This window comes from Chrysochloris asiatica, unplaced genomic scaffold (assembly GCF_000296735.1).
Source record: "Chrysochloris asiatica unplaced genomic scaffold, ChrAsi1.0 scaffold00010, whole genome shotgun sequence".
Classification (NCBI taxonomy): domain Eukaryota; kingdom Metazoa; phylum Chordata; class Mammalia; order Afrosoricida; family Chrysochloridae; genus Chrysochloris; species Chrysochloris asiatica.
Genome location: NW_006408528.1, coordinates 15994604 through 16007019, shown reverse-complemented (window position 1 = coordinate 16007019; position 12416 = coordinate 15994604). Strand labels below are relative to the sequence as shown.

Here is a 12416-nt window from a genome sequence, read left to right as displayed (position 1 = left end):
CCCTGTACACGGTTTCCAAGGCTGTAAATCTTTACAGGAGCAGAAAGCCTCATCTTTCTTCCCCCGGCAGTAGCTCAAAATACTAACAGAGAGGGAAGGAATCTTCACATCAAGGATCAATGCAGTCCCCTCTGTAGATAGGGGCGGGCAGCTTAGACACTGAGGTGCAACCAATGTAAAGAAAACCAACCGAATAGTACAGCAGAAAAAAAACTCTAGAAATAAACTTCTGTTAAGATTGTTGTTTTTGTTATTGTTGTTGTTATGTGTCGTTGAATCGGTTCCGACTCATAGACACCCTATATGGGGTTTTCCAAGAGCAGCTAATGGGTTTTAACTGTCGACCTTGTGGTTCACAGTCCAGTGCTGATCCTACAGTGCCACACTGGGAGTCCTCTGTTAATTTAAATTTTAACATTTAAAAATGTGACTCACCCCAGAAATGGAGTTGAGAGTAGAAGAGGGAAAGAAAAAAGAAACTATTGAGGGAGGCACTGAGGGGAAATGAAAAAGAGTAATGCTCAATTTATAGATAGTGAAGAGTGGTTTTTACCCCATCGCAGGTTCCAAAGTTTATTTTCCTTTCAAAACATCACTGCTCAAGGGAAACTCCGAGGAAGAGGTGGGAGAGGAATAGGTTAGGACTGGATAGGTTCTAGTTGCAATGGATGGAGGAATAAAGAGGTAGTTATTTGGAAGCTGGAGGCAAGGCAGCATGTGGGTAGACCTGGAAGGATGAACACTTAAAGATTGGGCCAATACCAATGTGGGGAAGAGGGAGGGTTTTGTAGGCTAAGGAAGTAACCAGAGCAACTAACTGCTCTCCCAACTCTTTGAGTTGGAGTCCATCGAAGTTGAAAACCAGATGTACTGTAAGTTCCCCGTCGTCACGCTACCATCACCATTTGGGGGCTTTTCAGTGTGTTCTTCAGTTTCATCATTAAAAAAAAAACCCCACCCTGCTATGGTGCTGTAGGTTAATGCGCCAGACTGCAAAGCTGTTTGAACTGCAAGGTCAGCGGCTCAAGCTCACCAGCTGCTTCTCGGAAACCCTATACAGGGTCGCTAGGGTTTGGAACAGACTCCACGGCACTTAACAACAGCAATGGCAGGGTGGGATCAGCACTAGACTGCGAACCACAAGGCCAGCAATTCAAATCCCCACCAGCTAGCTGCTCCTAGGAAACTCTATCCGGTGTCCCTGTGAGTCAAAATCGACTCAACAGAACTTAATAACAGTGAAGTCGATTCTAGTCATAATGTCCCCGTTGGACAAAGTAGAATTGCCCTAAGGGTTTCCAAGGCTGTAAATCTTTATGGAAGTAGACTGCCATATCTTTCTTCCGGGAAGCAGTGGTGGGTTCACACCATCGACTTTAGTTGGCAGCCCATTGCTTTAAGCATCGTGCCACCACCTCTACATTTGTTCCAAAAATTCAAGGATTACAGGGTCGCTATGGGTCGGAACCGACTCGATGGCACATAACAACAACAACAACAACTGAAGAGGGAGGGGAAGGGGTCAGTGTCAGGCCGCTACCTGGGAGTCGTTCACCGGGTGGGGTGTGAAAACCTGGAAGATCCAGGGCCATAGAGGTGCTGTGCCGCAGCTTCCTCGCCCATAGCAGAAGCTGGGTAGGGTAGGGGGTGGGTGTGGGAATGGGGTGGGGGCGGCGGAAGTAGGTCGCCCACCGGGGCAAATAGGGCGGGGCCGGGCGCACCTGCCCAGCACAGCGGGCTCGCGGCGGCTGCGCGGACGGACGTGTCCCCTCCCCCTCCAGCCGTGTGTTTACGTGGAAACGAAGATGGCGGCGGCGGGGACGGCGCTGCCTGTGCGTTCGAGGACGAGCAGCCAGTGAGCGTGCAGCCTCGTTCGACTCCAGACGGGGGAGCGCCGGGCCCGGCCCTGCTCCTTGGGCCCCGGAGCTTGCCGTTCCACCTCAGTCTGAATTCGTCTTTCCTTTCTGCCTCCAATCTGCTCCCTACCCTTGCCTGCAGAGGCCATGGAGGACGAGGAGAGACAGAAGAAGCTGGAGGCCGGCAAAGCGAAGGTAGGAAAGCCGGACGCCGCCGGGCCGCGGTGGGAGGCGGTGGCAGGGCAGGGGTGGGAGGGTCCTGGGAAGCGGAGATCAGATCGCTGCCACCCCTGCGAGATCACTACCTGGCAGGACAGCGTTGCAGGGTCTTCATTTTCCCCTGGCCACCCGGTGCCCTTTTTCCAATGGAGGAAAAAGCCCCTGCTACCTGACAGCAGTTACACTTCCTTGATGAGTGGATCATGAATGCCCAAATGAAACCCCGCTTTTCCTGCCTGGGTATTAGCTGAGGTTGTCTCTAATGCTACAACTTTATACGCCGTCGGAGTGATTTCTAAGAATGGTGCAGGCTTTGTGGTTTTGTGGGTGGGGATTTGGGACTTTTCTTTATTCGGTGGGGGATTTGTGCGCTGCTTGGCTTGCCTGGGGTGGCAAGCTGGCACTCTTGGGTGTGTGTGATTGGCCTGTGACAGCTGCCACAGCCGTGCTAGAGGTGCCACAAGTGCCAGCTGAGAACTTCGCTAGAGGGGCGTTTTTAGAAGCGTGCTTTGTATGTTTGTGTTCGCAGGTCTTTGTCATGGCATGCGCTTTTGTATTGTGTGGAATGTTAATGCAGTCTGTGAATGGAACTTCGGGGCGGTGGTGATGAAACGTTCCATATTCTAAGCAACACCTCTAGAATTCCTGCTTTAAATACTGTAACTATTTTAGTGGTTTAATGTGTGTGTAACTGTATATGTATATCTATACCGCCTGTGAGTTCCGATTATGTGTGTTTGTTTATGAAAAAGCCTGTAATTAATGCAATACAAAATTATCAACATATCACTCATTGAGCTTCATGAAAAAATTGACATTGACAAAATAGAAGTTAAATAGCATTTTTCTTTTACAAATTACATGTTTGATCATATCTTCTGGCCTCAAAGGCCCTCTTCTTCTTACAATGAAGTTACCTTTTATAGATTATATTTTAACTGTCTTCTAAGGGTAACTGTTAACAATCATAATTGAACCACAATTAAATTATAATTGAGTGTTTTTCTTTCTTCCTCCTCTTTGCCTCCTCCCCCAAATAAACAAACCAACAAACAAAGAAAATTGGGTCAATGATTTTGGTAATCAAAACCCATACTGCAGAAATACATTAGTAGACATCTCAACACAAAATTGTTAATAAATATATAACTTCATGTTACTAAAAATAGTTGGCTGCTTCACAAATTCTCTCTAAGGTCAAGGCTTAAGTGCTTGTATATATCCGGGTAGATTGTTATTTTAGAATCTGTAAATGTCTTGGTAGAGGAATAGGGTAATCCTCAGAAACCTAGAGTTGGTTACTGTTTGTAAGCAACCTCTGAGGGTCTAAGCAAGCTCCATGCAGCTCAGGATGTGGGACACTTTCTTCCTTTCTTCTGTGATGTCTCAGTTTTGACACGGAGGGCATAGGGCACAGGTGAAATTGTTATAAGGTCCTGGACAGACAGGGAGAGGCCAGGCAAGGGTTCTAAGATGCCAGGGAGGTCAGTGGGTAGAATCAGGAAAGTGGGGAAAGAAAAGGGGCTACACGTGGTTGTGGGGTGGCGCAAATAGAGGATGAGTAGGGTCCCTGCCCAGGGCAGGTGGGGAAATGGTGTCCCCAACCACCACCACTCTCAAGCCTTGCAGGCTCTGCTGTGGTGGGGAAGACCAGTTGGGGAAGGGTGGGAACAGACATGGACTGACACTGATGGCAAGCTGTGGTCCCTAGCCCTTGTAGAACACCAGTTTTGTATAATGACCCACCCAGTCTTTGAAACCTTAACCATGTCGATAAGTGAGGGGTTGTTAAGTGTCATCAAGTTAGTTCTGGTGGTTCAAACCTACCATACGCTCCTTGTTGTTGTTATTGTTAAGTGCCGTCGAGTCAATTCCAACCCATAGTGACCCTGTATAGGATTTCCAAGGAGCAGCTAGTGAGCTTGAATCGCCGACTTTGCAGTTTAAACGGCTTTGCCGTCTGGTACATTAACCCACAGCGCCACATCAGAATCCCATAAGCTCCTTAGAAACTAAATGTATGGTTACTGTGAGGTGGAACTGACTTGAGGGCACTTAACAGCAACAGAGTTTGAACTGCTAACGTTATGGTTAGCAGCCCAGTGCTTATCCTAAGCACCACACCAGGACAGTGAGGAGTACATTATTATTTTAGTGAGGAGTACAGTGGCTGTACATTATTATTTCAGTTGTATAGATGTGTGTTTATAGATTAGGACTGAAAGGCTATTAATAATCTAACGTATGTGAATATTTAAACCCTCGGAAACCCTGTACAGGGTCGCTATGGGTCGGACCCGACTCGATGGCACTTAACAACAACAACAACATGTGAATATTAGGGCTGGAGATATAGAGGTGGTGATTCAATTCCTGTGAGGGACTGATAGTAGTAAGTACAATGATAGAGGAGATGCATTAGGGTTTGGGGGGATTCTTTTCATTTGTTAAAATGGGTTCAATGCTACTACCTCATCTTTAAAAATGTTTTTATAAAGAAGACTTTTAATATCCACAGTAATGTAGCCTAGCAGAATGCCTTTCCAGGAGTCTGGTTGCCACAAATGGTTTGCAGTCAGGTGTTAATCTAATAGTTGGCTCTTCAAACCCACCCAGCAGCTTCCCAGAAGAAAGGCTAGACTAACTGCTTCCATAAAGAAAACCCTATAGGAAGTGGGGGAGGAGGTGGCTGTGTGTGTAAGGGGAAGTCTAAGGCAGCTAACAACAACTCACTAAATGTTTGCTTAATGAATGAATGAGCACAATGGCGAAATGACTCATGAGTTGTCATTACTTTTCTGCTTTGCTCAGAAACCCTATGCAGGGTCGCTATGTGTTGGAACTGACTCGACAGCGCTTCATAACAACATGCAGCTTGTTTGTGGTGCAACTTTCCTACCAAGCCTGTAATTTAATAACGGCAATATTCAAGAGTTCTCTTAATCAGAAATCTCTTCCTGTCATTAGAAGCCACTTAAAATCATTATTTTCCAAAACTTATTCAGAAACTTGGTTCTCCAAATAACTTGAGTCCTGGTGTGGCACTGTGGGATAAAGCACTGGACTGTAAGGTTTGTTTGAACCACAAGGTCGGCACTTCAAACTCACCTTAACAACACTTAACAATAACAACAATGTACTTGTTACATGATAGACTAATACAAACCACAAAATTTAGTCTTTCTAAAGTACTGAGTCAGTTCCAACTCATAAGGACCCTGTATAGGGTTTCTGAGAAGGGACTGGTGGGTTTGAACCACTGACCTTGTTAGGAGTCCAGTGCTTATCCTGCAGTGACATACCAGGACTCCTTTTTGTATCTAGACCTTATAAATGACACCTCCCACCCTATTTGTGTACCTTCTTATATATACAGCCCTTGGTGACACAAAAGGTTAACACTCAGCTGCCAATCCAAATGTTGGGGTTTCAAACCAATCCAGTGGTTTCATGGGAGAAAGATCTGGTGATCTGCTTCTTTAATGATTACAGCCAAGAAAATCCAATCTGGAAGTTTTATTCTGTCACATGGGATTGCTGTGTGTTAAAATGAGTTGACGGTACCTAACAACAACACATTAAGGTATATTTAGCTATCAATTCATGTACACAATTCATAGAGAAATACCCACAAATAATGCCAGGTGTTTTTTAAAAAAGTTAAATATATAAAAATATTGTTGTTGTTAGGTACCATGGAGACGGTGCTGATTCATAGTGACCCTGCACAGGGTTTCTGAGGCTGTAAATATTTACGGGAGCAGAAACCCTCATCTTTCTCTCCCGGAGCAACTGGTGGGTTTGAATCACTGACCTTGAAGTTAGCAGCCCAACGCTTAAAACCCACTACACTACCAACTGTACATAATGCAGTTAAAAGGTCGCAGGAGAATCCAGGACATTCCACAGTCAGGGACAGAGAAGTGATGAAAGGTCCCTAGAGACAATGAAGAGAGCCTGAGCCCTGCTATCGCCACCGTGCAGCTGAATGTTGAATGTTTGCACGTGGAAAAGAGGGTGTGAAAAGCAGAGGGTACACCCAGGTGTTCTGAGCATGACAAGATTCGGGGGAAAATGCTTTTAAGCAAAAATATCTCATTTTTATAAAATATTTGTAATGAGAGCTACTTACTGATTATGGAGATGTAAATGAATTTCAATAGAAATATTTAATGATATTTGTCTTCTGTAGAAATTAGCGCAGTTAGCTTCCCTTTTAAAAGTTTGGTAACGTAGTGGTTACAAATCGAGCTGCGAACCTTAAGGTCAGCAGTTCGAAAGTACCAGCTGCTCGCAGGAGAAAGATGAGGGTTTCTGCTCCCGTAAAGAATTACAGCCTCAGAAATCCTGCGCAGAGTCACTGTGGGTTGAAACCGACTCGACGGCACCTAACAACAACATAAAAATTTTATAGAAATGTATTAAAAATAATGATTTTTTGGTGTATTCATAATACTATTTGACCTGGTAGAAAAGGCAGTAGGTTTGAACTTTGGAGACATTTATTCTCTCATTTGTTGAACATTTTTGAACGCCTGTAACTATGCAGTTGTGAACTTTACTTAGCAAACATTTATTTAAATGACCACAACCTGTGCCTCATTGTCTTTGGAGAGAATCCTGTACTAGTACGCAGATCTTACAGGTGCTTTGAAGGATAAATGAAATACTTGAGATCTTTTTGAGTTCTTCTAGTGCTAGATTTGGTAGCGTAGTGGTTATGAATCGGACTGCGAACCTTAAGGTCAGCGGTTCGAAACTACCAGCCGCTCCGCGGGAGAAAGATGAGGCTTTCTACTCCCGTAAAGATTTACACCCTCGGAAACCCTGTACAGGGTCGCTATGGGTCGGACCCGACTCGATGGCACTCAACAACAACAACAGTGCTAGATTTAAGAAATTAGGATATTTTTTTTTTGACTCGAGCAGATTTTGCCCCTTTAATGTAACTTTCAGCAATGTCAGACACGTGTTCTATTTCTGATGTGCGTGTTGTTAACCTTTTCATGGCTTAATAAAATCTTGACCCCAAAGGAGACCTTTATAAAAGATTTTGCCTTTTAATCATAGTATTCTAATACTTAGTGTAGAGTAAAATGTTGTTCCTAAGTTTCTCAAGATGTGAATTATGAAACACTGGCAGGGGTTGCTTGTTAAAAATGCATATTTTGGGGCCCCACTTACACTTCTGAATCAGAAACTTTTAAATAAGCATCCCTAAAGTTTAAGAATTACTACTACTATAGGGAGTAAAAGGACTTTGGAGGAGTTACCGTTGAATACTTTTTGGCAGTTGTTTCTCATTTAACATTGTTAAGTGCTTACAAAAGATCCCCAGTGCCACGGTGATAAAAACACTCTGCTGCTAACTGAAAAGTTTGGTGGTTCTAAGCCACCTGCCACTCCTCGGCAGAAAGATGGGGCAGTTAGCTTCAGAGAAGATTTATCACCTTGGAAACCCTGTGGGCAGTTCCATTTCCACTCTGTCCTGTAGGGTGGTTGTGAGTCAGAATTGACTTAAGGGAAATCTTTTCTTTTCTTTTTTTTTTTTTTGTAAGTGCTTACAAATGATTTCTATCATTAATCATTGTGGCGTTTTTTTTTTTTAATTAAAGATAGCTCTTTTGTTAAAAACAGCTTCTTACATAATTAAAAAAATTTGTGTGTGTCTCTGTACATATATACACACAAATATTTATAATTATGTAAGAAGCTGTTTTAAAAAAGTTGTCTTTTAAAAAATCATAATGATTAATGATAGAAATCATTTGTAAGCACTTAAAACAAATATGTGTGTCTGTGTACATTATGGAGTCCTGGTGTGGAGCTGCAGGCAAATGCACTGCACAGTAAGCTTGGTTTGAACCTCAAGGTCGGTGGTTCAAACTCACCAGCCACTCCATGGAAGCCTATCCATGTGAGTCAGAACCGAGTCAGTGGCACTTAACAACAACAACAATGTACATATATAAGAGTCCTAGTATGGCGCCATATAATAAGCACTGGACTGCTAACCACAAGGTTGGTGGTTCAAACCCACCAACAGCTCATTGGAAACCTGATTCAGGGTCACTGTGAGTTGGAACCACCTTGATAGCACTTAACAATGTTTATATGGAGATTCCTAGTGTAGCGCTGTTGGATCTGCACTGGACTGCAAACCAAAAGTTGGTAGTTCAAATCCACCAACTGCTCCTTGGAAACCCTACAGAGGGACGCTATGAGTTGGAACCGACTCGGCACTTAAAAACAACTGTGTATATATGGGGAGTCCTGGTGTGGAGCTGTAGGATAAGCACAGGACTGTTAACCACAAGGTTGTAGTTCAAACCCACCAGCTGCTCCTTGGAAACCCTATACAGGGTCTCTATGAGTCAGAGCTGACCTGATAGCACTTAACAACATATGTACATATATATGTACACACACACACACACACACAATACATCTATATCCGGTTAGTGGGATTATCTTCTACCGTGTTATTTCAAAAGCCCTCAGGGTCTGCCAAAATTTAAACTGGTGCTTCCTTTTTGTAATGGATTCTTCTTCCGCATGATACTGAAGTGTGATTTCTGTGTGGGCCATTGAGTCATTCCATTCCATGGCTAGATGTTTTACAAGTGCATGCTGTTGGTCAGATGGGGCACCTGTTGAGTTTTTGGCTTGGTGATTATCAATTCATTTCCACTATGGGGGAAAAAAGTCTTTAGTAATGAAAAGATGTGTCATTTTTATACATGAATACAACAGAGCATATAGATACTTCACCAGTGCAAGCTGTTTTTGTTGTCATTAACTCCCCTTTTTATTTTTAGAATTTTGGTGTTAGTAGTGTGCTGTGGAGTCGGTTCTGACTCATAGTGACCCTGTACAGGGTTTCTGAGGCTGTAACTCTTTATGGGAGCAGAAAGCCTCATCTTTCTCCCGTGGAATGGCTGGTAGTTTTGAACTGCTGATCTTGAGGTTAGCAGCCCAACTCGTAACTACCATGCTACCAGAGATCCTTAGAATTTTGGTGATAGTGGTCATTAAAATAGAATTGAGGATACCTAGTTGCAATCAGTCTAATACACTGGGAAGTTTATAAAACTATGGTTGATTTACACATGAATTTTAGCAACATTCAAAAATTTAGCATGGTTTCAGAAGTCGTTTTGTATGAGTTATTTACTTAAATCTATAGATTGTTTAAGGAGCTCTGGTAGCATAGTGATTACCAATTGGGTTGCTGATCTCACGGTCAGCAGAAGGAAACTACCAGCTGTTCCATGGGAGAAAGATGAGGCTTTCTGTTCCCGTAAAGATTTACAGCCTCGGACACCCTGTACAGAGTCCAATGAGTCAGAACCGACTCCAAGGCACATAACAACAACAACAACAACATAGATTGTTTGGTGCTATGTAGAATTCCTTTATCAGTGAACAGTGTTGTGTTTGTTTTCGGTTGCTTTCAGTGTTATGAATTCTATTGTGGGTTTTTGCTCACTGAGATTTTTCTGTGATCTAAAACTTTGTCTACCAGTTGTTAGCTTTTTTTTTTTTTTAATCCTTCTCAGAAGTCATTTTTATAAGCCCCCAAAGCTATTATTTTGACTATACTAAAACTTACTGTACAAAATCTTAGTCTAAAAAGATGTGAATTTATAAATTGTTTTAATTGAATTGGTTCTCTGATTTACAGATCTCTGAAAAACTATAAATGAGCTCTATTTCTTGATATTAAACACAATAAGATTCTTTGTTGTTTACTGAGAATTATTCAGGCTCTGTGATCAGGGTGTATTCATTTCCTCAAGGGTCTCTCACTTTTACTGAGGTTGGCATTGCCTTAGTAGTTTCCCCAGGGAAGAGAGGGACAGGGACCAATTAAAACTAAAATACTGCTTCTCCATATGTATTACAGTGAAATTTAATCTGTGCAAGCCTGTGGAAGAGATGGGGAGGGTAAGGAGTTGGCATGGGCCAGAGATCTCAGCTTAATTCCCATACCATTTATGTTCTGTTGACTGTAGGAGTGTGCGTTGATTCCTTTAGTTCAGTAAATTTCTTGTTGTTATTAACTGCCATTGAGTCGGTTCTGACTCATAGCAACCCTGTATAGGGTTTCAGAAGAGCAGCTCATGGGTTTGAACTGCTGACCTTCTGGTTCGCAGCCCAGTGCTAATCCTACAATGCCACACCAAAAGTCCCAGTAAATTAGTAGATGTTCTAAAAGGCAACATATTAGTGTGTTATGACTGCATTAGAAAATATATGAAATGATGGGTTTGAGGTTGAAAGTTACAGAAACACTAGCATAGTTGTTACGAATCGGGCTGCGAACCACAAGGTCAGCAGTTCGAAACTACCAACTGCTCCGTGGGAGAAAGATGAGGCATTCTGCTCCCATAGAGATTAACAGCCTCGGAAACCCTGTGCAGGGTCGTTATGAGTCGGAACCGACTCCACGGCACATAACAGCAACATACCTAAACCACTTATTTTAGACCATGTATTGCATTAGGCAAATGTGCTGCCCAAGACCTCTTAAAAGTGTACAAAGAGCAAAGACGACTGAGTTTGAGATCTAAGGTGTGCCTGAGCCTAGCCATGGTATTTTCAATAACCTTATGTGCATGTGAAAGTTGGACAATGAATAAGGAAGATCCTAAAAGAATTTATTCATTTGAGTTATGGTGGTGGAGGAGAATGTTAAATATTAAAAGTGCCATGGACTCCCAGAAGAACAAACAAATCTGTGTTGGAACAAGTACAGCTAGAAAGCTTCTTTGATAGCTAGACTTTATCTCTTATTCTTTGGACATGTTGTCAGGAAGGATCAGTCCCTGGAGAAGGACTTCATGCTTGGTAAAGACAAAGTTGGTTTGAACCACAAGCTCGGCGGTTCACACTCAACAGCCCCTCCACGAAAACCTTATGCAGGGCCACTATTAAGTTGGAGCCAACTTGACAGCACTTGACAATAACAACAATGAAAAAGAGGAAGACCCCCCAAGGAGATGGATTGACACAGTGGCAGCAACAGTGGGCTCAAACATAACAATTGTGAATCTAGTGCAGGACTGGGCAGGGTTTCATTCTGTTTTGCACAGGGTTGCTGTGAGTTGGAACCAACTCCACAGCACCTACCAACAGTAACAACAATAGTAACAACTACTACATGCTAGAGATAAATAGTTGCCCACTCATGGTGACCTTACTGACTGCAGAAGAAATGTGGCTCAGTTCTGTACCATCTTCACAATCACCAGTGTGTTCAATTCTGTGGTTGCTGTTGTGCCAATTCATCTCACCAAGAGTCGCCCTCGCCCTGGCCTGCTAATTCATGAAATATGATGTCCTTATTGATCCCTTCTGGTGACATGTCTGAAGCAAGTGAGTCTAGCAGTTTTCTGGTGTGATCCATAAGATTTTCATTGGCTGATTTTTGGAAGCAGATCACCAGGCCTTTCTTCCTAGTCTGCCATAGTGTGACTATCACATGATAGATAAGGAAACCTATGCACCATTGATGACTTGCTGGTATTCAAAACACCAAAGGTATAAACAAGCCACCGTAATGTGACAAATTAACAGATGGGAGTTGGCTGCAATATGCTAGACCAGTTGTTACGTTAACTCCTATTAATGGGGACCTTGTGTGATCATGACAGTATATGGACAACACTGCAAAGTATGAGTATTCCAAAACACTTAGTTTTGCTCATGAGGAATCTGTACCTGGACCAAGAGGCAGGTGTTCTAATAGAGCATGGGAACACTGAATGGTTTAAAATTTAAAAAGGTGTGCGACAAGGTTGGATTCTTTCACCATACTTATTTAACCTGTATGCTGAGCAAATAATTTGAGAAGCTGGGTTATAGGAAGAAAACCATGGCATCAGGATTGGAGGAAGACTCATTAACAACCTGCGATATGCAGATGATACAACCTTGCTTGCTGAAAATTGAAAAGCACTTAAAATATTTACTGATGAAGATCACAGACCACAGCCTTTCAGTATGGATTACATCTCAATGTAAAGAAAACAGAAATCCTCACCACTAGAGCAATAAACAACATTCTTATCAATTGAGAAAATAAAGAAGTTGTCAAGGACTTCATTCTTCTTAGATCAACTGTCGACACTCACGGAAGCAGCAGTCAAGAAATTAAACACTGTATAGCATTAGGCAAATCTGTTGCACAAGACCTTTTTAAAGTGTTGAAGAGCAAAGATGTCAGCTTGAGGACTAAGGTGGACCTGACCCAAGCCATGGTATTTTCAATAACCTCATATGCATACGAAAGCTGGACAGTGAATAAGGAAGACCATAGAAGAATTGATGCCTTTGAGT

The 12416-nt window shown here is 42.7% G+C and overlaps 1 protein-coding gene across 1 annotated transcript in view; it reads left to right on the top strand.

Annotated features, from left to right (window-relative positions):
- The first annotated feature begins 2376 nt into the window (after nucleotides 1-2376).
- AKAP9 (A kinase (PRKA) anchor protein 9) overlaps nucleotides 2377-12416 on the top strand; it is a 152593-nt gene continuing 142553 nt past the window's right edge. The window contains exon 1 of the mRNA XM_006834394.1: nucleotides 2377-2586. Coding sequence (XP_006834457.1) covers nucleotides 2377-2586 — 210 coding nt within the window. The remainder of the gene's footprint in view (nucleotides 2587-12416) is intronic.